The sequence below is a fragment of the Leptonychotes weddellii genome, chromosome X, assembly GCF_054177405.1.
Source record: "Leptonychotes weddellii isolate Sample4059 chromosome X, ASM5417740v2, whole genome shotgun sequence".
NCBI classification, from domain to species: Eukaryota; Metazoa; Chordata; class Mammalia; order Carnivora; family Phocidae; genus Leptonychotes; species Leptonychotes weddellii.
Window position 1 is genome coordinate 16,324,143 of NC_138385.1, and position 25,472 is coordinate 16,349,614.

At 44.5% G+C, this 25,472-nt stretch overlaps 1 protein-coding gene across 1 annotated transcript in view; it reads left to right on the forward strand.

Annotated features, from left to right (window-relative positions):
• The window catches only part of FRMD7 (FERM domain containing 7), a 49,221-nt gene that overhangs the window by 13,697 nt on the left and 10,052 nt on the right, over positions 1–25,472 (forward strand). Inside the window, exons 2-5 of the mRNA XM_081809271.1 lie at positions 11,754–11,858; positions 12,648–12,690; positions 15,401–15,479; positions 18,210–18,307. Of these exons, the coding sequence (XP_081665397.1) occupies positions 11,754–11,858; positions 12,648–12,690; positions 15,401–15,479; positions 18,210–18,307 (325 nt within the window). The remainder of the gene's footprint in view (positions 1–11,753; positions 11,859–12,647; positions 12,691–15,400; positions 15,480–18,209; positions 18,308–25,472) is intronic.

The window sequence follows — 25,472 nt, forward strand, 5'->3', positions numbered from 1 at the left end:
GTATATTTTATACACTGATACACTACGTTCTCATGGATCCCCAAACTTCACATGTGCCTCCCCCACTCCATTTAGTTTGGCAGAGTTTTCTGAATATATTTTAAAAAGATTCTCTGTTCAGTCAACACAGCTTCTCCACAGTAACCCTAATACGTTGTGTTTCATGGCCTCTTATTAAGTAGATGTTTTAAAAGGCATTATTCTTTAATGGCTTCTTTATAGAGTTTCTGTGAAATTCACAACCTGTCAGAACAGAGTGGCTTCCAACCAGCTCAGAGCCCCGCTGGGCAACATACCGAGCACTCCTTCTAAAGGCAATAAAACTAATTCTAGGAAGGAAGAGACAGGAATGGAGAGACATTGGAGTTGTAAGCAGCAAAGAAATAGAAGTCAACAGTACAGTCAAAAGGTGAGAAAAGATAGGAAAAAACAGAGTGACAATGAAAGGGAAGGGTGTACCAAAGGAACGAGTTTTAGGTGTTTACCTTTCTTGCCCTTCATATACCTGGACGTCAGTTTTCTCTTTATATTCAAGGACAGCCTGGTGTACTGAAATGGGCTCAGTCCCGGCTCTGCTTTTATTATTCTTTTTTAAGATTTTATTTATTTACTTGAGAGAGAGAGCACAAGCAGGGGGAGCAGCAGAGGGAGAGGGAGAAGCAGGCTCCCCCCTGAGCAGGGAGCCCGATGCGGGGTTCGATCCCAGGACCCTGGGATCATGACCTGAGCTGAAGGCAGATGCTTAACAGACTGAGACACCCAGGCGCCCCCTGCCCCAGCTCTGCTTTTAACCTGCTGAAAGCCTTTGGGGGAGTCTCTTCCTTGCACTGGATCCCCTCACTTATAAAATGAAGGGGCCGGACTACATGACATCTAATGGTCTCTCTTGTGTCCTGAGTGTCGCGTATTGCTAGATACATACAAAATGTTTTATCGACTTCAGGTTTAAAAGAAAACTCCAGCTACCATTTGGAATCTGGTTGTGCATCATGCACACCACATGGATTTAGTGCTAAAGCATTACATGGAAACAAATAATGATCATTGTTTTAATTACCCAGAGTAACTAGCAATTTCGACAAGACTTGGGAGCACTGTCTTGAGAATGCTATTATTACCCTGTCACTTTTCAACAGCCTTTCCAATATAGGCATGGTAATTTCAGTGTCCCAGGAGTGGGGGCAAGATTGCTATTAGGGTGGTACTCTTGGGGTTTTTTTTCTTTTTATTCCTTTAGGATGAGGGGTAACTCTGAGCAATGAGACACCATCCGGCAGAGTGTGAATCAGATGCAACTTGTCTAGATCATCGCCAGGCCTCCATAAGGCCTCAGGCAATGACACCATCAATTCCCTTGTAGCCTCAAAAAGGTGTCTGCCAGAAAGTATCATCTATCAGGTGCTAGACTAGGTCTCTGATTCCAGAGTTCTCTTCCGAACTTAGTTTGGTCAGTATCAATATGGCAGTCAGGCAGCTGCTCAGTTTGATTCTCCCGGACCCGGCCCTCCCCCCTCCCCCCACCCTCTTCCTCCTCCCCCCCCCACCCCCCGCCACTCCCCAGGACAGCCACGTGGGCTGGAAATCTTTCTGAGCAGTTAATCCTAAGCAACTTTAAGCCTCCCATCTCTCACACACACAGTACTTTGAACTGCTTTGTGTTTTCAGAAATAAAATAAAAACCAGTTGTACCTTGGTGTGAATGTCACACATGCACAAGCAAATACAAGGGCTGTTCTTTCCACTTAGCTCCACCAGGAAATCTTAAGTACCCAGTTAAACTGTGCTTCCCTCCAGGGTTTATTGCTGAGCCTGTGAGCTCCTTGGAAAGGGCCTTAGTTGACTTCCTACTTATTCTTTGTTCTTTGATGTGTCTAACTGCACCTTGCTCTCTACCAGATGCTAAAAGACCAGACTGCCTGCAGAGATGGCTCCATTTTAGAATGAACTGCTGCTACCTGGTAATCAGCCTCTCAGTGGTTCTTTCTTTTTACAAGTTCAGCCCCCGAGAAGGGTTACAGCTTGGCCAATGATTTCTTCTGCCTTGCCCCGAAGGACCTCCATTTCCTAGGTTCCTGGGTGGTTTACCCAGTGCATACTCTGAAATCATGCTCAATTTCTTTCTTAGAAAACTAGTTGCGTCTGATTCCATTGGTAAATGTGTGAGACATGGGCCTATTTTTTTTTTTTTTTGCAATGTCAGGTTATTTGCATTTTTTAAAAAGGTTTTACTTATTTGACAGAGAGATAGAGAGCACAAGCGGGGGAACGGCAGGCAGAGGGAGAGGGAGCCAGACGGTGGGGGGGCTCCATCCCAGGACCCTGGGATCATGACCTGAGCTGAAGGCAGACGCTTAACCAACTGAGCCACCCAAGCGCCCCAGGATATTTGCATTTTTTGAAAGATTTTATTTATTTATTTGACAGAGAGAGACACAGCGAGAGAGGGAACACAAGCAGGGGGGGTGGGAGAGGGAGAAGCAGACTTCCCTGCCGAGCAGGGAGCTCGACGTGGGGCTCCATCCCAGGACCCTGGGATCATGACCTGAGCCCAAGGCAGACGCTTAACGACTGAGCCACCCAGGTGCTCCAGGATATTTGCATTTTTAATGAAAAGTGAAACAGCCTTTTACAAGGGGCAGTCCCAGGGTTTAATCCCTAAGGGGTTCTGAGATTTCTGGATTTAGCCTGTGGATGACAGGGAAGCAAAAAGACTTACCTCCGGAGGGGTCCAAACTCTCTATAAATGAGGTGTATGCCTGTTGCTGTTTATAAACAAAGAGCTAGACTGAGGTGAAGAAGGGTAGACCAAGAAGTAGAACAAGATTTTCCAACATGATTGAAATTAAATCAGCGTCACTGAAAACATTCTAACCCTGGAACTGTACCGAAGGGTACCAAAATGCAGAAATATCTCCAGACTCTATTCTACTCAGTACAAATCAGATACTCTCACTAGAGTGCCCTTCATGGTTCTGGGTTCTGAAATGCCATTCGGAGTTCAGTATATGAAGACGAAAAGGAGAGATGGAAATTAGCCATCAGGTTGGCCAGAAGGAACTAGCTCACAGTCATCTACATAAAGATGCTGTGTGGCGATGTGCTTATACTATCCTGGACGGAACTGATTCTCGGCCAGTTCCAGAGTGGGTGACTGGGGCAAGTTGCAAATGGGATAATACACAGGAAAGCTCTCAGGGGCACCATAAAAGACCAGAAAGAAAATTCCAAGTGGGTGACTTTTAGAAGGAATCTGTGAGCACATCAGAGACAGAGTGTCAGGGGCGCCTGGGTGGCTCATCGGTTAATCGTCTACCTTCGGCTCACGTCATGATCCTGGGGTCCTGGGATCGAGGCCCGTGTCGGGCTCACTGCTCCGCGGGAAGCCTGCTTCTCCCTCTCCCTCTGTCTGCCGCTCCCCCCTGCTTGTGCTCTCTCTCTCTCTCTGTCAAATAAATAAATATTAAGTCTTTAAAAAAGAGAGAGACGAAGCGTCAAGAAGATATTTTGTAAGTGTATGTCAGCAGAAAGTTTTTGATATGACAAGCCATGATTTTCTTTCCAGACTGACGCAAAGGGTAGGGAGTGTCTGAGGAGGGGCTCAAGTATGTGCAGACATTGGTGAGGAATGTTCCAAGCATCCCCACTCTCAGATAGGTGGGTATGGGAAGAATTCGGGAGCAAAGAGTGGTGGGAAGTGAGGGAGGCAAGCTGCCGGGGTAGCCCCTTATTGTACATGTGGTCGGTGGGCCAACTGGTGAAGAAACATGTTGAGGATGAGCAGGGCGATGCAGAAGGGTGAATAAAAGGCAGCGGAATGTAGCCTAAGCTTGGCCGTGGTGGATGCAAACCCCGGCCCTGGCCGAAAGCAAAAGTGGGGCAAGCGAAGGGGACACCAGGCCCTCCAGGCCTCTCACTCTCCCATGCCTGCCCCAGCCCCCTTGCACTGGCCATGGAGACGTGTCTCACACCTCACCTCCTCGTCTGCCAAAGTCCACGCCACCACCTATCTTCTCTCCCCCAAGCTGCGAAGGAGCCCCACCTACTCCACCTGTCGCCTATTTTGCCCCCTGCTCCTTCTGTTCCTCACACCCTTGTCCCGTAAGGTGTAGGTGGCAGACCAGCAGCCAGACCAGTCTCACCTGGGAGCTTGTGAGAAATGCCAATTCTCAGGCCCCACCTCCCACCCAGCGAATCGGAATCTGTATTTTCACAAGATCTCCAGGTGATTCATATGCACTTTACAGTTTGGGAGCCTCTGCCCCAACCACTGCCCGGACGGCGCGCCTGAAACCCAGCTCGGACCAAGTCAATTCTCACTTAAAATCATTCAGCGATCCCCACCTCAAACCCTGCCTTCAGGCTTATGGCCTCCCGGGCACAAAAGGCCCGTCTTGGTAAGGCTCCCGCCCACTTTTCCAGTCCCTGTATCTCATTTGCTCCCTTAGGAACACCTCATGGCAGTGTCGTTCACACCAGGCTCTCTAATCTCCGCCTCTGACATCCTTCTCTTAGCCTCCTCTTCACCTGGCTAACTCCAACTCTTGCTTCCTGTCTCGGGTTAGGTGTCCCCCGCCCCCCGCCCAAGCTGGAATCCATTGCGCTATGCCCTTTCCCATCTTTCTGGGTTTGGGGCCCGTTGGATGTGATCTCATATTACCCCCTGCTTGCATGCTTCCACAAGGGCACTTAGCCCCAGCTACTGCGGTTACCTGTTGATGCACCTGCTTGGCCTGCCAGCCTGCTACGTATTCCTTCATGGTAATGCCTGTGTCCAGTTCACTCCAGTAACCCTGGAGCCCAGGAAAGTACCTGGCACAGAGCACGTGCTCGGTAATGTGTATTGCATCAAAGAGAAGGGAGAAAGGTCACAGAAGAGTAAAGGCACACATAGAAGGACAAAGGCAAGGGCATCAGAAGTAAGCCCGGAGTTTGGGCCAGGGGAAGGGGGGGGGGGTGGATTACAATAGAAAAAAAAAAAGAATTGGGTAAAGAGAATAAAGAATGGAGAAAAACATGCTAAAAGGGAGGTGAGGGATTAGCTTTTAAGCCGTTGATTAAGGAGAAGGCTAAGACTGATGAAGGCGTTTTCCTGGTTTTTTTGTGTGTGGCTGTTAAATGTGGAGAGTGACCTATGAAAAAGTGGAGTCAGAGTGTTAACACGCCCCAAAGGCAACTCATTCACTTGCCAATGAAGGACTGATCCACACACACTGGTTTCTATGAGGGGACACTTACACTTATGTGTGTGATCCTTAATATTCCAGATCTTGAATATTCAAGTGAATGTTGCCCTCGTCCAAACAGACCCCTTGGGTGATCCGGATGCTAACAGCTAGATGACCATACATCAGGGTTCGTCCAGGACGGTCCTGGTTTACACTTGTTGTGACAATATAATAATTACTAGTACCCCTGTCAAGCCTCAGAAATGTGCCAGTTTGGACGATGGTCATCCTACAGTCAACACTTCTTTTTGAGCTCTTCCTATGGCCCTGACACTGTGTAAAGCCCTCGACATCAATATTCTCATTAGATGCTCTCTATGAATTTTTAAAAATTGAGACGAGATTCACATACCATAAGATTCATCCTTTTAAAGTGTACAATTCGGTGGTTTTTAGTATACTCACTGTGTCATGCAAACATCACAACTATCTAATTCCGGAATATTTCCATTCTTCCCAAAAGAAGCCCCCCCCCAGTCTCTATGGATCTGCCTGTTCTGGACACTTCTTTTTTTTTTTTTTTCTTTTTAAAGATTTTATTTATTTATTTGACAGAGAGAGATACAGCGAGAGAGGGAACACAAGCAGGGGGAGTGGGAGAGGGAGAAGCAGGCTTCCCGCTGAGCAGGGAGCCCGATGCGGGGCTCGATCCCAGGACACTGGGATCATGACCTGAGCCGAAGGCAGACGCTTAAAGACTGAGCCACCCAGGCGCCCCTGGACACTTCTTATAAATGGAATCATAGAACATATGGCCTTTCGTGTTTGGCTTCTGACAATCTTATTTTACAATTAAGGAAATTGGAATTCAGAGAGATGAAATAGCCTGTCCAAGATCATCCCTCTAGCAGGTAGAGAGCAGACCTACAGCCGGCTGTGTCCCACTCCAGGGCCCGCTTTCTTAGCCACCTCCTCATATTTATTGCAGGTACTCAGCAGTCTTGGAACTCTGTTTTGGCCTTCTGTAACCAGGCACATTCTTTCCAAAATGCCTCATAAATCTTCATTATTTGAGAGTGGATTTAATGTTTGGAAAGAGCCAAAGTCATAAAGAGCAGATATGGTAACTAAAGTGGGCCATCCAGCTGGGTAAATGCTGTGGACCGAATCGTGTCCCACCCAAATTTGTCTGTTGAGCCTCTAACCCCCAATGGGACTACTGTGGTTGTGTTTGGAGATAGGGCTTTTAGGAAGTAATTAAGGTTAAATAGGATCATAAGGGTAGGGCTCCGATCCAATAGGTCCGGTGGCCGAAGAAAAAGAAGAAGAAGAGGAGGAGGAAGAGGAGAGAGTTACCTTTCCGCTAGGTGAGGACACAGCAAGAAGGCAGCCATCTGCAAGCCAGGAAGAGGTCTCACAGAACCTGACCATGCTGGTACTCTGATCTCAAACTTCCAGTCTTCAGAACTAAATGAGAACTAAATGTTTGTTGTTTAAGCCATCCAGTCTATGGCGTTTTGTGGTGGCAGCCGGGGCTAATCCAGTCAGATTTTGGGATAAAAATAAGACATAGCCATATAGTCAGGAGAACGAGTGATAACCATCTGTGACTTCAAGAACAGTTTCCTGCGGGGAACATGAGAAATATTTTCAATGTGGGAGTCAGCACTGGAAACAGGAAAAGTGAAAATAATCGATTATGCTATTATTAATAATATGCTGTATTTGGTTCCAGTTCATCCTTTCCCAAAACCTTAATGACAGTCTATATTTTTTTTAAGTACACAGTCAAGATGTAAATACATTAGAATCTCCTTTATCTAATGTGGTCAAAGGTGGTTGTTGGTCAGTTAATCCATAAAATTTGTTAAAGCAGAAAATCATAATAAGTACACACACATAGGCACCTTAAACTTCTATTTTTTTGTCATCTCTACACCCAACGGGGGCTCAAGCCCACAACCCTGAGATCAAGAGTCGCACGCTCTACCAATCGAGCCAGCTAGGTGCCCCTTAAACTTCTAATTTTGACATAAAACATATACATTGTTATTCATTTGCCAGTCTTTTGCTATAGGGTCAAAGCTTTTTTTGAGTAAGGACTTCTGTCTGATTCCTTTTGTCTTTCTTCCATAAACCACACCCAGAATGCATCCTCTATGATTTCCAGCGTTTGCTTACTTAACGTGGAGAAAGAATGTGGGTGCTTGCAAAGCAATGTGAGTACAGAATCCTTCCGGAGTTTTCTCCCCCCACCCCGTATTTTACTGCTGTCATATCCAAAGCTAATTTGATGGCACAGTTTTGGGGATTCCCCCCTACTGAGTTTTTGCAAAGTGATGACCTTAGTTTTCATAGAAACAATCCTTGCTTCTAGTGTTCATGATTCTTTGGTGTACATACAATTTAATCGTGTGATTACAATAACAAGTAGAATTATCAAAATGTAGGGGCGTGGGGCTGGCTCAGTCGGGGGAGCGTGGGACTCTTGATCTCAGGGTCGTGGTTTCGAGCCCCATGTTGGGTGTAGAGATGACTTCAAAATAAAAGCTTAAAAATAAATAAATTAACAGGGAATGTAAAGCATTCTCTGTGCATGATTGAGTGGAATTTGGTTCAGAGAGTTTCTACTGTCCTTGCTCATTAAAAACATATCCAGCTATTCACAAAGTAAACAGTTAAAGTTCCCCTTTAAATCTATCCTCCCTCCAGGGAGAATGCTATTAACATTTGCTGTGTATCTTTCCAGACTCTTCTACGCATTTATCTATACATGTGCATTGCTTAAGTCCTATGATGTGCCAGGCCCTGTACTAAAGGCTTTGATGTGAATTATCTTCTTTAATTCTCACAACTCTATGAGACAATACTACCATTATCTCCATTTTACAGATGAGTAAACTGAGGCTCAGAAAGAGTCAGTAATTTGCCCTAAGTCACACGGTGACTAATTTGTTCTTCCTCCTGAGAGAACTGTCTTACTAATGCACAGGAATCAAGTTAATTGTTTGGCTCCATCCATCCATTTATTCAGCAAACATTTATTGAATGTCCACTCTTTATCGGGCACTGTACATACTGCCAGGTATTCAAACACATGGTCTCTGTTTTCAGGCGCCTGGAAAAGGCAGGTCAATCCGTGAGCTAAAAGATTTTCCCCGATTCATCCAGTTAGTAAGTGGGTGGAGCAGGATTACAATTCGGGCTTGATTTAACAAATTGTTCTATGACGGCTCTAGCTGAGTAAAGGCTGTGGTAGATTGTTTTGTACAGGTAACCACCTTGAATATTTGTTGTTCCCATGAGAAGAGGGGTTTGGAGCCCCCAGAAATCAATGTTATGATTGAAACAGAGTTGGTAAATTGGAGATTATAAAGAGAAGTTCTAAAAAGTTCTAAATTGTATATATATATATATATATATATATATAATACTTGAACAACACAAGAATTAAGGGTACTAACCCCTCACATGGTCGAAAATCCATGTATAACTTTTGACTCCGCCGCAATTTAACCACTCTTAGTCTACTGTTGACTGGAAGTCTTACCAATAACACAATCGCTTAATACAGATTTTGTATGTTCTGTGTATTCTACACTGTATTCTTACAATAAAGCCAGAGAAAAGAAAGTGTTATTGAGAAAATCATAAGGAAGAGACAATACATTTGTAGCGAGATACTGCAGTACTATACTATATTTATCTAAACAAATCCACATATAAGTGTACCCATGTAGTTCAAACCCGTGTTGCTTGAGGGTCAACTGTGTGTGTATGTGTGTATTTTTTTAAGGCAGACGCTGTTCTGTAATCCAAGGGAAAAGGTAAAACAAGATTCGGGATTGTGGTTCCAATTCCTTGAGTGGGAGGACTGGTACTAAAGAATTTAGATCCACTAAAGAGCTTGATTAGAATGTTGACAGTGTCAGCTTAAACAAGAACTTGCAATGGAAAAGAGGATCAAAAGTCCAGAAAGGGGGGAAAAAAAAAAGTCTAGAAAAGTTGTATGTAAAGAGTTATTATGAGAAAAATAATCTCAACCTAAAAATCGCGGGATTGGATTATAATGGTTAAAAAACATTAAAGCCTGCACGCTGAGACAGAACCAAGACCTTGCCTATTATGCAACACGTTCCACAAGGCTGGCCAATTTCGACGTACATTCTGGAGGGCTGAAGGGAAATGCCTCTCCCGAGGTGGGGGTGGAGAGCCCCAGCCACGTGAGCGCCTGACCTCTAAATGCATAGGCTTTAGGAGCCAGTTGGCAACATGTGCCGGGATAGAAGAATCAGGAGATTATTCTTATAAACATGGAAGGGAGCAAAAAGGAAGCCTTGATTGGAATCCTTACAAGAATGGCTATATATTCTTTGGGACAGCAGAAACCTTTAAATATACAAACACATGGAATGTGGCAGCCTTGATGGGGAGGATTAAATACTCCGATGGAAAAAAAGAATCCAAAAATGAGGAGAAAGGAAAATCCTGAGTTTCTGAAATTGTTTGCAAAGAAACTGAAAGTCTATGACGGAATTTGGTCCTCATGACTGAAATGTTTCCTTGGTGTCGGATAAAGTATTGCTGTCGTATCTCTCTTTAGAAATTCTTCTTCTTCTTCTTTTTTTTTTTTCTTATAATAAAAATCCCGTGGCAGCTCCTTGTCTGGAGGACTTTAAAAATAGGAGCTATTTCATCTGTCTGGAATGGTCTGTGTCAGCACTTGCCCTAGGCAAGGTTGCCACATAGGCAAAAACTCCCCCTTCCCTCCTCCTTCCCAGATGCCCCCTCCTCCACTGGCCCCCAATGCCCTTCATGCCCTTGCGCACCCCCCAACTCTGTGTGGGCTGACCCCCTTCTCCAGGACCACAGCTCCAACGTGACCTCGCACATAAAATCCAACCCCCTCTCCCCCCCTCGGCTCTCTCCAGGTGCTGGGGATGCAGAAGGTGTCACCCCTGGTGGCTTATTTGCATTTTAAAATAGGACCCTGGTTAACCCACATGCATCTCGAGTTGGTGGAGCTTTGGACGGTGTAACCAAGTGGAGCGAGGTCCAGGGGAGAGGGGAGGATTTGGGGTTGCTGGGGGAAGGGGGTGGGGTAGGCCGCCTTCCTGGAAGCTATTAAATCCCAGATGTGGGCCCCCCCGCCCCCCCCCCGCCCCCGTTCAGCCCTGGCACTGCCTTGAGGGAGAGGGTAGGGGGCGGGAGGAGGGTGGCTGGACTCTCTGACCTCTCAAGGTTGCCATAAATTCTATGGGTCGGTGATTTCCAACTCCATTTCCCCTTGCTCGGCTTCCTGAGCGGCACCATGGGCACCGCGTGACTTGGCTTTAACTAGGGGTTCTCAGCGGCCTGTCTCTGTGCCTACCCGCCAGGGCCCAATTTTCCCATCACAGTCCTCCCTGCAACAGCTACCCTCGGGTTCAGCCACGCTGGCGGCTGGAGATCAGCCCCAGCCGCGCTCCGCTGGAAAAGAGATTTTCCGAGAGAGAGCTTCAAAGCTCAAGCCTAGAAAAGGGGCTGTTTTGTGCTCACCATGTCCGTGGGCTTTGGAGGGGGGGGGCCGGGAATGATGTGTGGCCTTATGTGAACGAATTGGTGGGAGATTTGGTGGGCAAGGCTGCAAAGTGAAGTCTACTCAAGGAACTCATGTGACCTAGTGGGCCAGTCTCATGTCAGAGCGACAGACATTCAAGAGTCCCTAGTAGGTACCAGGCTCTGAGTTAGCCATGGTGAGTCACAAGAAAAATGAAGCGAGGTCCCTGCTATGAAGTGACTCAGTGGAATGGGGGAAGACAGACACCCTGGGTTAAGAGTGCCGTGTGTGGGGTAAGCGAGGGTGCTTGGGAGCCCGGAGGTTGCCCTTGACTCAACCTGTCGCTGATCGGGATCAGGGCAAGCTCTCCAGGGAAGACAGACGGCATCCGAGCTGAGGAGGAGTGAGCCAAGCCAAAGAAAGGTGGCAAGGGCGGTCTGTGGAGAAGGAATGACAGGAGCAGAAGCATGAGGTGTGAAACCACTTGACAGGTGTGGGGCAGAGCGGGCTGCGATTATTAGAAAGGAAAATGCCAGCGAGGGGCAGGGGCAAGAGAAGAGGATGGAGGGGCAGGCACGGCCACGGGAGGCAGAGAGGGCCCAGCCTCCCGAGCCAGAGTATAGACTTTATCCTGAGGGGAGCCGCAGAAGGGGTTTTAAGCAGGTCAGATTTGCATCTTGATTAAACTGTCAGTTTGGGGGAAATCATTCAAATTGCCTGTGGGATGAATTGATTAAAGAATTCCATTGAAAGGGTAGATTTGCAGATCTTGCCATAGTTAAGTGCAAGGCTCTCTTTTTCCAAGAGGGTTTGTCATGAGTCTGAGGCTTTTCAGAGGGGGAGGGGGGGCGCCTAAAACAATCTACAGGTAGATGCCTGTATATTTATCTGTAAAACATCGTCCTCTGAGAGGATACAGGACCTCTAAATGGTGCTTACAGGAAACAGTGTCTGCAGAGAGTTGGGGGGCTCCTACCCTTCCTTCCACACTGCCTAACAGTATCAGATTAGGAACGCAAACTGTGCTATGCTCTCTCTGTTTTGTTTAGCAAAAGTCATCCGGGAAGGCGCTGTTTAACCTGAGTTGCAGCCACCTAAATCTTGCTGAAAAGGAGTATTTCGGATTAGAATTCTGTAGCCATTCTGGAAATAATGTAAGTTGGTTCCATTATAGGGTTCTTTGTGTCTACAATTGCCTCTAAAATGCAGTTTGCGGCTAGGTATGTAGGGCTCAAACCTGACTGAAAAATGAAAAAGCATTCAAACCCTTGCAAGATGCCTGGATTTAATAACAAGTTTCCCTCCTTGCCTATCTAAAATCATCTCAGTTTACCGAACAAACTCTTCTCCCCTCTGCTCCTCTTCTGTCACCCCAAGAACAGCAACCTCTGCTTTATCTGTTCTGATTTCCCAGAGGCTGGACCTCAGCCTCCACAATGAAGACTCTTAACCTCACCAGTGAGGATTCAGGGGGCTCTTCCCCACCCCCCTCAGCTCCCAACATTCTCTGTGTCCTGCGTTGGCATATCTGTTATCTGGCACCTTCCCAGAAAGGCTCATTAGATCTATTAAGCTGGCATTTGGGGGCTGCAGGATTCAAATGCAGAGCCAAATGCCTTCATTAGTCTTTGTAGTAACTAATGAGCCTGGATGTGACACCTTTGTCACCCTACTTAGGCAGGGGAGCAGTGATTCAAATGTCAACAACAAGGGTTTATAGATCAACAACGTTCACTGTCACTGGAAAAATACAAGGGAGTTGATTGAGTGTCGTGGAGGTATGTCATCTCTTTGACACTGCTGTTTCTATCTATCTTTAGAAGGGGGTCTAAATAGCCTTGGTATTTGTTTATTTTGTGTTGACTTTTATCTGTTACCAAAAAAAAAAAAAAGCTGCACTCAATGCCATGTTCTACCCATTTTTTTCATTAATGTTATCACAGGTCTGGTTGGAACTGCTGAAGCCCATCACAAAGCAAGTAAAAAGTAAGTATGGGAAATCACTGCAGGGATCTAATTCCCAGTTACAACTTGAAAACATTTCAGCGACACTGCGCTATTCCTCACCAAATATAAGGGGAGAAAAGGGGCTTTGAGGCATTATTTTAATCCTTCACAGGGTCAGTGAATGTAGCAATTAAAAAAATCATTTTAATTTTGCCCAAGATGAAAAAAAATCATGCTGCTGGGTCTTCGGGTAGATTGGAAGAACTCGGGTAATGACAGCACTCTGGGGATTGGCTCAAGCCTTGGAGCATCCTTGATGTCCCCCCGGGAAGGAAGAATTTCCTCTGCCCTTCAAGGTCCTTCTAGCAGGACTAAGAATCAAATTGACACGAGACAGATGAACAGGGGAAATTCAAATTTAATCTCGTACGTATGGGGAGGCCCCACAGACATGGAAATTACAGTCAGACAAAATGAGGCCAATGTGTCATCCTGAACGAAGGGGGTAGGGGTCTGGGACTTCAAAGGGAAAGAAAGCAATTCACAGGAAGAAGAAAAAGTAAATGTTTGGTAAACAAATGTTGGCTGGGCCCCCGCTCAGAAACAATGGGACATAGAGGACTTTGATCAAACAGGCCTTGGAAGGTCCCTCCCTGTCTACCACACCTAGTTCATATTAGAATGTAGTTATCTAAGGTGATAGCTCTCTTCCTGGTACAGGCTCTCCTTTCCAACCTAAGTTTAGCCAGTTGAGGGGGAGGTGAAGAGCATTTCCTGAATTGACTGGGTTTTGATTGCTTTTAATTCAAAACAATCCCTTTTAAAAAGATTTTATTTATTTATCTGAGAGAGAGAGAGAATGAGAAGGAGAGGGGAGCAAAGCAGAAGGGACAAGCCGACTTCCCACTGAGCAGGGAGCCCGACCAGGGGCTCGATACCAGGACCCCTAGAACAGGACCTGAGCCAAAGACAGACACTTAACCCACTGAGCTCCTTAAAATAATCTAAGTGCCCCACTGGCCCATCTTAGGCAGCCTGACCTTGTTACTTATAATGTCAATCTTCAATGCCATTCACCTTCTGCCTGAAGATGTTTTAGTTTTATCATGCCACAGACTTTGTCCATTTGTTTCAGTTCACATTCGGGTGCCTGCTATGTACGAAATCTCCCCCACCCCCACCCCGTATTTCACCACCTAGTGTGGCGGTTCTGAAATTGCAGTGTGTATTAGGATCACTTGTTCAAATGCAGATTCCCAGGCCTCATTCCCGGGTTTGGGGGCAGGTAACCTGCATGCTAAATTCCACAGGTGTTTCTGAATGCAGGGGGAGTTCAGTCAACACTTTGAGAAATGCTGTCGTGTCTCTTTGCTCTACCTGCCCTCTCCGTGTTGGTTCTGTCTGCTCCCACCGCATTTTATTTATTATTATTATTATTATGTTTTTAAAGACTTCATTTATTTATTTGAGACAGACAGAGAGAGCACAAGCAGGGGGGAGCAGCAGAAGGAGAGGGCGAAGCAGGCTCCCCGCTGAGCGGGGAGCCCGATGCGGGGCTCAACCCCAGGACCCCGGGATCACGACCTGGGCCGAAGGCAGACGCCTAACCGACTGAGCCACCCAGGGGCCCCCTCCCACGGCATTTTAATCGTCTGTCACATTATTCCCACGGCTTCTTACCGGATTCCCCCAATCCGTCCTCTACCTTACTTCGGAGGGGAACTACTGAAAATACAAAGGTGACCACCTCACGCTCCGGCGTCACGTGCTTCCTTATTGCCCTTAGCATGGAGTCCGAACTCGTTAGCCCGCTCGGCGAAGCGCACCTGCCTGTCTAGCCGGCCCGCTGCCACTGACCCCTTCGTATTCTGACCTCTCCTGACGGTGGCAAACTCCCTTCAGGCGTAGGGCTCTCCGGGAAAAGAAAAGATGTCCACCTAAACCGGAATTTCAAATTAAGAAAGAAAGATTTTCTCTGTGTAAGGATGTCCTTGCGTTCTCTTTGTTTATCTACAGTTCCGATCTAACTGGAGCCCTCTGTCCTCCCTCTCGGGCTTGGCCGGTACTCAGTGCTCGCAGCCGTCTGCGGGGCTGCCTCTTCTACCGGGCTATGAGGGCTTGCCCTTCCTAGGACAATGCTTGGCCTAGAATAGGCACTTGACAAATATTTGCTGAACGCATGCTGCGAATGGTGCACGGATGCGTTTGCTTTTGATGCAAAGAGTTTCTTTTCTTCTTTTCAAATGCGAGTAGGAGTGAAGGCAAGTAGATGTGTTTTCTTAAAGCAGATTTTAAGCAACAAAGAAGCAGCAGTCCATCCACTTCTAGTTCCCCTTATGAGATGCTTGATGCCAGATGATAATCACCTGCTTCTAAAGCTGGGCTCTTCTCTCAGCCAGGAATGCAGAATCCCAAGTGGCAAGTGGTATATATTTTTTAAACGGGACACTTCTTAGAGGAGCCAGTAGGGCCCAGAAAGAGGCGCAGCTTTACAAAAAGAAACTCAGAGGGAGAGAGGGTAGAAAGGGGGGCAGGAGAACTTTCCCTATTGCTTTCCACATAAAGACACAATCCAGAGATAGCACCATCTTAGAAATGTGAAAAATTGAAATTTAAAAGAAAAGTCTGAGGGAGGGAGTGATGGGAGAGGGGGGAAGAGGACAGGGGAAGTGTGTGTGTGTGCGTGTAAAGACCTGTAACTGTTGTGATGGACATTTAAATAAAACTTATGGAGATATTGTGTTTTAAGATCCTAAGGAGGTTGTTTTCAAATTTATGGTGAAATTTTTCCCAGTGGACCCGGGACATCTTCGAGAAGAGCTTACAAGGTAGAGTAACTTCCCTGTGTGTCTGCTGCGTGGTGTTACTTAAGAATCATTACTCTCCATTTATCAGAGAATGGGCTTCTAGCCTTCTTTGGAAAGCTTGGCTCTCAGTCACTCTCCAGGAGATGGTGAGGAGCTGGAGAGAAGATGGGCCTGGCTGGTCCCCAAAGTGTTAATCTTCCAAAGGGTGGGGACCTCAGGGAGAAGGAAGGGTGGCATCTAGCAGGGCAGCCAGCCTGGGTGCCCGCTTGGGGGTTCTGCCATTAATTGCTACAACAGTAAGGGCGCTTGCCTTCATTGCATCTGTGTTCCAACCAGAGGGCTGCTTGATGGCACAAATGTGATACCAGCTAATTTCTGTGGATATTGAAAACCGGGCGTGCGCACGTGTCTGTGTGTGTGTGCGCATCCCATAGGTAGAGAGGGATGATGACGTATACTTATAAAAAATTTAAAAAGTAAAAAAATAAAGTTTAAAAACTGATTTAAATAAATTATTTATCATGTATAATATAAATCATTGATAATTTTATAATTCTTTGATAATTATAAATTATTCATACTTTTATATAATTTTAACAACTATTTATAACTATACATTATTCATAATTTTAGATAGGTAAAATATTTTACACTCGTAAAAATGAAAAAGTTAAAAAGTCACCAGTATAAAACATTTTAAAAAAAAGTATATTTATGCTTATATACAATGCCCTTCAAAATCAAAACGTAAACCTACTTCTCCAAAAATGCATTGTCAACCTAACACTCCTCCAAACCCAAATGTGCTTGCTAGACTCTAGAATCTTACCCTACAAGGGATATAGGCGATCATCGAGCCCAGCCCTCCTGGTTCACAGAGGAGGAAACGGTCCCGGGAGCTAGAGTGACTTGGCCGGGCCTTCCCCACCACAACAAGTCCAGTTCTTCTTTGCCCCTTTTGTACAGGGGGCCTTGTTTGCTGAAGGTCTCTGCAGACGTCACTTTTCACAAGTCTGTCACTGCCTCGCCCCCTCTCTCCACATTTGTGAGTTGTAGGCCACTTTCCCAGATAACCTGATATCTTGGTATCTGTATCGGTTTGCACTTGCTAACCCATTTCAGTTGAGTCTCACATTATGACCAATTTTAATGGAGATAAACTCTCTCCCCCCGCCGCCAAAAAAAAGAGAATGAGAAAATCAATGCGATGATAAATGATTCATCAGCTGTTCAGAGCGAGGATTTGGTATTTGTAGCAGGCAGCTGCCCTCTTAATAGCAAGGAACGTGTCAAATGACAAGAAGTTTCCTTTCTTGCTTGCTAGGAGCAAAATGAGATTCTCTTTCCCTTTAGCACTCGAGGCCTATTATTCTCATTTACATCTATATTTGAAAGCAGGCAATGGCAAAGGTTGGACTTCCTTTATTTTTTCCTCAGTTGAAGATACTTAACCATAGTTGACTTCACAAGGTTGCCTTGTTTGGGGCCAATCCATGAGTTTCTGAGAGTGGTATGCAAATATAAATTTTCTGAGTCATTTCTAGCCCATTAGGGGAGCTCATAATTCGAAGGTTTATAATGAAGAGCGCATTTATAAATTGAATAATCACCTCCTAATTTTACTTGCTTTTTCTAATCTAGATTTTTATCCATCACCTGCAATTAATTTTGATTTACCACATTGCCTTCAAGGCTTAATTGATTTAAATAAAAAAGCCCAGATAAAACGTTATTTAGAAAGGCACATCTTATATTGGGAAATGCCCACAGTAGATACTCCATGAATGTTTGAGTGTATAAAATAAAATATTGGAACCAATTTTGGACCACGGAAGAAAGCAGTCAATGATAGAATCTTCTTTTTACACATCTTTTCAAAAGTTGATTCTCTCCTGATAAGGGCTTAAAAGTGTGGGGCAATAAAAAAAATCAATCAATCAATCAATAAATAAAACATGAAAAAAAAAAGTGTGGGGCAAATGCAATCGCTTTGGCAAAGCTCTGGTACCTACCTGCACTTTCTGGGTCCCTGACGAGCCTTCCGTGGGCAAAAGGGCAGCGTGGCTTCATTCCATTCAGAACATAGGAATTTCCTGCCTGCTCTGTGCCAAGTGCTGGGCCGGGCTCTGGTGATATGGAGAAGGTGGTCCGGGTGAAGCGTGGTATCATGTCCCTGATTCCTGCCACACAATCTTTTGGATAGGAGGAGGCCTCAGTTCAGTGCGTGACCTGACATCTGGCCACAGTTTCACTATCTTCGGGCAAAATGACCTTGCCAAAATCACCTAACCTCTGCCTTTCTATAATTGTAAAATGCGGGTGATTGTTCCTGCCCCACCAACCTAAGTTGTTTTGATAGGGAGTGCCTGATAGCATTTGGTAAACAGTGGCCCGAGCGGGCTTGGTCTTGCTGAATCTCCCTTCTTCTCGGGCTGGGTATGTATGTGGCTTTGCTAAGTGGCAGAAGCCACGAGAGGGTGATTGGCCAACTCCCTCAAGCTGGCGGGAGGATTTAGCCGGGGTGATTCCTAATGGCTGTGGGGCCTGCCAAAATGCTGGAGCAGCCGAGCTGTGGTCTGGGGCTGGTTTGGGGCTGAAGCAAAGCCCATGCATTAGTGACCATCCCAAAAAGGCATCTCACTGTCTGGGGTGCCGTTTCTTTCTTGCAACATCTTGGATGTGGGAGAAAGGAAACGATTCTCTCTCGTTCCTGTTTCTTTCTCAAGAGATTTTCCCCCAACTTCTTTTCAGGTATCTTTTTACTCTTCAAATAAAGAAGGATTTGGCTCTAGGAAGGCTTCCATGCAGTGAGAACTGCACAGCATTGATGGCATCTCACATCCTACAATGTAAGTAGCAAACGTCGGCTTCGGGACCTGTCAGGCAGATAGAGAACCAAGCAAAGGAGAGGAGCACCGCCCCCTCCCCCCCCCGCCCTCCTGTGCCCATCCTGTGCTAGGACCTACGGAGGAGAGAAAGGCTGCAAAAGGTGTACGGAATCCGCATGGGCCAGTAGAAAGAGGCTGGACATTAGAATCACTTAGCTTTGGATTCCAACTCCAGTCCCTGCTATGTTCTAGCTGTTGCAGGCTTGGGTGAAGTCCCCTCACTTATCTGTGCCTCAGGTTCCTAGTCTTTACAATAGTGACAAGAGTACCTTCTCACAGAGTGGTTACGTAGATTAAAAGTAAATGCCGATTTTCTTGCTATCATGGTGTAACCTCCCCCCCCGCCCCCCCCCCGCCTGCCTGGGGCTTGCTGTCCTGGAGCTGGGTTGGACTAATCTGTCCCAGCATGGATTTTGCCAGGCAAGCTCCACTCTCTCTCTGCTTGCCCCAGGATGCATTTCTGGTACGTGCTTTCTGCAGCACATTGTCATGTTTGATGGGATTTTTGCGTTGCTCTTTATCATGAGTCTGGAGAACAAAGCACAGAGGACAGCAGGTGAAAGAGGCTAAAAGGGAAAAAGGCCCCAGGCGTCTATTAGAGTTCCCCATTTGCTGGCAGCCAAGTAGTTGGACTAGGGCTGAATAATGAAGGCAGGGACAAGGAGACCCGGGGAACGGTGGGGGCCTGCTTGGGAGGGGGTGAAGCTGGGCAGGTCAGGCTTCTCCTGCACCCCTAAGGCCGGGGTCGAGGCAGCTGAAGATAGTATTTCGTCTCCTATGGCCGGTGGACTCTCTCTCTCTCTCCTAGAGAGGTCTTCCAAGATTAGGCTGTTCTTAACCACTTTTGCGGGATCCTAACGTCATTTTTTGGCTTGTTTCACAAGTTCAGTGTTGACCTCTGTCCCTGACCTTCTTGACAGGCCAGAGCTGGTAGACTTCTGATTTCACTGGGAACACCAGAATGAAGTGCTTGGATAGATAGAGACAGTATCTAAATCAGTGTTTACCAAGGGATGCCTGCCTGGGACAGGTGACAACAGCCCCAGGATATCAGGAATGCAGTGGACAGTGAGAGCAATAGTAATCAGGAAAGGCTTCTGGAGGGGGTGGCTTTTGTGCTGGACCTTAAAGGGGCACGCAGGAATCGGATAGGTAGTGATGGGCAGAGACGCAGCTCAGGTACAGCTCAAGCATAGGGTCTGTTTAGGAGAGGTGGCAGAAAACTACGCGTCATACTGATGGGCTTTGAATGCTTGGCCGGCGGGGGGCACGGGGTAAGGCGGATAGACAAAACAATGTTGGGAGACTTATCCTTTTTCATTACCAGCCTGTTAATGACTTGGGCTCCCCAACAGCCTCCTGGCTGTTGGGGAGCCCAATTTCATTCTTAATAGCTGCGCATTATGGATTTGGGCATTCCCTAGTGGCCATTTGAGGTATAGCACAGAGGGCTTCAGTTTTTCTAGAGGATAATTTGTCAATACAAGTTCTTTCCATAGGGAAAAATCTAAAGTTTCAGTGAGTCCCACTCCTCCCGGTGCATGTCACTGGATGCTAAGGCAGTGTGCAGAACATCAGCAGGCAGCTCATTCATTTGCTCATTTATTCATTCGTCCGATATTTATGTCCTAGGCACTCAAGAATCTCCACATGCTGACCTCATCTGCCTAAGTCTCTCTTACACATCCTTTTTATGAACGCTTTTAGTAACTTCTTTGTCATTCATTCAACAAAAACTTATTGAGCACCTACTACATGGCAGGTACTGTTATAGGCACGGGGAACACGGCAGTGAAGTGAACAGACACAAAGCCTTGCTCTCATGGAGGTCATATTTTGGCAGTGGAGGACAATCAAGACAATAACCGAAATAAGGAAATATATCATGTATGTTAGAAGGTGGTAAGTGCATCAGAGAAAATCACATATGGAAGGAAGATGGGGAATCCTGGGGGTGGGGACTGAATTTTTCAATAAAGTAGTCAGGGTAGGCTTCACTGTGAACGTGACAGGTGAACAAAGACTTGGAGGAGGTGAGAGGGGCAAGCCTTGCAGAAATCGGCTGGAAGGTTGTTCCAGGCAGAGAGAACATCCTGTGCAAAGGGCCTGAGGTGGGAGTGTGCCAGGAGTGTTCAAGAAACATTTAAGCAGGCTTTGTGGCTGGCTGGAGCTGGGGGGTGGGGGAGAGTCACCGTGGAGGGCCTTAGAAGCCTATTAAAGACCTAGAACATAACTCCACACGAGATGGGAAACCACTGATGAATGTTAAGCAGAGGAATGAGATGATCTGAATTAGGTTTGAATGGGAACATGTTGGCTGCCAGGGTGAAAACCTTCCGAGGGAATGGTGGAAGTGGGGAGACCAGAGAAGAGGCCATTGCAGTAGAAAGAGGTGATGGTACTCTGGGCCAGTGTGGTAACAGTGAAGATGCTCAGAACACTTGCTACCTTCTTTGACTGCTGATATTTACTCATTTGTGTTTTGTAGGTCTCCTCCTAGATTGTCATAGTCTTGCATGGAGTGAAAAACCAGCAGTCTTATGCATTCTTGTGTTTTCCTAGGGTCAACGTAGGGTTAGGGTCTTGTGCTTAATAAATAGTAGGGGTGATGTGTGTGTGCGTGTGTGTGTGTGTCTAATTTTTTTTTTTAAGATTTTATTTTATTGGGAGAGAGAGAGAGAGCGAGGGAGCAAAAACAGCTCTGTTGAGGTATAATTTACTTATCATAAAATTCACCCTTTTAAAGACTACAACTCAGCAGTTTTTAGTAAATTTACAAAGTTGCACAACCATTACCACAATCCAGTTTTAGAACATTCCCATCACACCGAGAGACCTCTCGTGCCCATCTGCAGTGACTCTCTGTTCCCACACTCAGCCCCAGTAACCACTAATTTACTTTCTGTTTCTATAGATTTTGCCCTTTCTAGACATTTCAGTCAGAATGATAAAATATGTGGTCTTTTGCATCTATGTGGCTTTGTTTCACTCAGCATAAGATTTTTGAAATTCATGCATGTTCTAGCATGAATCGCAGCGGTTTCTTCCTTTCTTTTGCTGAGTAGTATTCTATTTTATGGACATGCCCCATATTGTTCATCTCTGTACTTGACTGTGGACATTTGGATTGTTTCCAGCTTAGCTAATATGAATAATGTTATGAACATTCATGTACAAGTCTTTGTTTGGACACATTCTCATTATCTCTTGAATAGATTCCTAAGAGGGTAATTGCCTCATCTTCAGGTAAATTTATGTTGAAAATGTTAAGAAACTGCCAAACTGTTTTCCAAATTGTAACGATAAAACCAGAAACGTATCACATTTCCAATTTCTCCACATCTTCACCAATAGTTGGTATTATCTACTTTTTTTTGGTTGTGGCCATTCTAGTGGATATGAAGAGATATCCTATTGCAATTATAATTCACATTTTCCTAGTGAGTAATGATGTGGAGCACCTTCTCATCTGTTTATTAACAGTCCCTATGTTTTTGTTGGCAAAATGCCTTTCAGATCTTTTGCCCATTTTAAAATGGATTGTTGTCTTCTTATTGAATTTTAAGAGATTTTTGTATATCCCTTTTTAAATTTTATTTATTTATTTTTTAAAGTGATCTCTAAGTGGGGCTCAAACTCACGACCCTGAGATCAAGAGTCGCATGCTCTTCCAACTGAGCCAGCCAGATTTTTATATATTCTGATTAAAAATCATTTATGAGATATGTAATTTGACAAATTTTCCTCCAGCTTGGTGGCCTGACTTTCTGTTTCTTAATCCTGGCTTTTGGAGTAGAGCAGTTTTTAATTTTGGCAGAATTCCCCTTTCTCAATATGTTTTAGTGGATCGTGCTTTTGGTGTACCTAAGAACTCTGCCTAACCTAAGGGCACAAAGATTTTCTCCTGTTTTCTTCCAGAGCCTTTGCAGGTTTGCCTCTTAGATTTAGATATATGACATTTTGAGTTATTTTTTTTTTTTGTCTGCTTGTATGATGTATGCTGTGAAGTAGGGATCCAACTTCATTTTTTTTTTTTCATGTGGTTGTCCATTTTCCCCATTTGTTGAAAAGACTATCATTTCCCCCATTGAATTGTCTTGGCATCTTTTTAAAAAAACCAATTGACCATTAATGTAAGGGTTTATTTCTGGATTCTTAACTATGTTCCATTGATCTATATGTCCTTATGTCATTATTACACTGTCTTATTTATTGTAGCTTTGTATTAAGTTTTGAAATAGGAAAGTGTATATCTTCCAACTTCATTCTTTTTCTAAATTGTTTTGGCTATTTTGCATCCTATGCGTTTCCATGTAAGTTTTAAGATCATCTATCAATTTATATTAAAAAAAAGTGGTGGGAATTGCATTGAATTTATAGATAAATTTTGGCACAATTACCAGCTTAACAATATTGAGTCTTAATAATATATAATGCATGATCCTCAAATGTCTCTCCATTTATATAGATCTGTTAAAAAATTCTCTCAGCAATGTTTTGTAATCATCAGTATACAAGCCTTATACTTCTTTTTGTTAAATTTATTCCTGAGCATTTTATTTTTTTAGATGCTATTGTAAATAGAACTTCCTTAGTTTCATTTTTGGACTGCTCACTGCTAGTGTATGCAAAAACAAGTACTTTTTGTATATTGATCTTCTATTTTGCTACCTTGATGAACTCCTATATTCTAGGAGTTTTTTGTGGATTTCCCAGGATTTTCCACACACATGACCAGGTTGACTACAAGTAAAGACAGTATTATCTCTTCCTTTTCAGTGCAAATTATTGATATTTTTTCTTGTTGATTAATTGCACTGGCTAGAGCCACCAGTACAATGGTGGATAGAAGTGACAAGAACAGACGTCCTTGTCTTGTTTCTGGTCATAGGAGAAAGCATTCAGTTTCTCACCATTTAGTATGAATATGATGTTACCTGTAGGTTTTTCATAGATAAACTTTATCAGGTTGAAGAAGTTCCCTTCTATTCCTTGTTTCTTGGATTTTTAAAACTTTTTTATTATTGTATTTTTTTTTTTTTTTGAAAGAGAGAGAGAGCAGGGGGTGGGTGAGGGGCAGAGAGAAAGAATCTTAAACAGGCTCCACGCCCAGTGTGGAGCTGGATGCAGGGTTCGACCTCATGACCCTGAAATCATGACCTGAGCTGAAATCAAAAGTCAGACACTTAACCGACTGAGCCACCCAGGCATCCCTGCATGTTTTTGTTTTTTTTTTAATCATGAAATGGTGTTGGATTTTTTCCAAAGCTTTTCTGCATCATTTTGAAATGATAATGTATTTTGTTGTCCCTTATTCTACTGGAATAGTATATCACATTAATTAATCTTCACAAGTTGAACTGATCTTGCTATCCTGGGATAAATCCCACTAGGTCATGATGTATAATCCTTTTTTTATGTTTCTGGATTCAGTTTACTAGTATTTTGTTGAGGATTTTTGCCTCTGTATTCATGAGGTACATTGATCTGTAGTTTCCTTGTGATGACTTTGTCTGGTTTGGGTATCGGAGTAATACTGGCCTCATAGAATGAATTGGTAAATATTTCTTCTTCTATTTTCTGGAAGAGTTTGTGAAGAATTGGTCTTCATATCTTCTTTGAATATTTGATAGAATTAATCAGTGAAATCATATGGGCCTGATTGTGTTTTAATGAGATTTGTATGTTTATCAATTTTGGAAAAAAATAAATTAAAAAGCCCTTGATTTGGCCTTTTTAAAAAAAGCTTGTTACATGAGGATTTTCATTATAGTGTGACTTTTATTTTTTCAATAATGTGACTTTTAAAAAATATACACTACATACCTCATTTGTCATGAGCATGTCAGTGAGCATGTCATCTGTCTAAAATGTAATAAAAAATCAAGAGAAAAGAGGAAGTAAGTTTCCAGCACTCAAAATCAGTGTCCCATGTCCATGTATTTTAGTTACAGGATTTCACGGAGAATGTATTTACTCTTACAATTCATAAAATGTTAATAGTTTTGGATATCTAGGTTCTTAGTTAGAAGTCATAATTACAACCAAGTGTGGAGACCTTTTCGGGAGAAGTCAGTAACCAGGAAGTGATTCATATCAATCTGACAGAGAGGGAAAAGGCATAAAAATTATAAAGAAGACACAATAGTTCAAAAATCGAAACATTCTGAAGCCATTAACTATAGGGGCAGATATTCCTGTATACCCCAATCACCTCTGTAGGTATTGTGCTATGCCAGATGTTTATAACAGTAAACTAGAGACATTTAGAAAAGAGTAGATTATGATCAGGGATAAGCAGCCAGTGATTTGGAAAAGCCAGAATGATTTCCAGAATGATTCATTTACTGGGGATTCCAGATAGCTGGGATTTTACTTGTTTCGTACAGAGTGATGAATGGCTGTGGCTGGCTCGCGCGGTACTGGGCATTTATAGTCTCCTTTTCTGATAATGTACAGTCAGGGTGAAGTGAGATTAAGGGCCCGTATGAGTTTGCTAGTGTTGCTATAACAAAATACCAGAGACCAGAGGGCTTAAAGGGCCGAAATGTATTTTCTCACAGTTCTGGAGGCTGGAAATCCAAGCCTGAAGTGTCGCAGCTTTGGTATCTTCTGGGGCCTCTCTGCTTGGCTTGCAGATTGTTGCCCTCTGGATGCATCCTCACCTACCCTTTGCTCTGTGCACCCCTGTTCCTGGTGTCTCTCTGCAGGGGCAAATTTCCTCTTCTTATAAGGACACTAGTCAGATTGGATTAGGGCCCACCTTACCGACTCATTTTAACTTAATCCCTTCTTTATAGGCCCTATCTCTAAACACAGTCACATTCTGAGGTATGGGGTTTAGGACTTCCACATGAATTTGAGGCGGGCAGGGGGGGGTGAGGGAGGGGCACCCAGTTCAACCCATAACAGGGACTGGTGAGAAGAAAAAGATCAAAAACAGAGTGTGGAGGAAGGAATTAATGAAATAGTCATCTGGGTGTTTATAGCAGCAATGTCCACAATAGCCAAACTGTGGAAAGAGCCAAGATGTCCATCGACAGATGAATGGATAAAGAAGATGTGGTATATATATACAATGGAATATTATGCAACCATCAAAAGGAATGAGATCTTGCCATTTGCA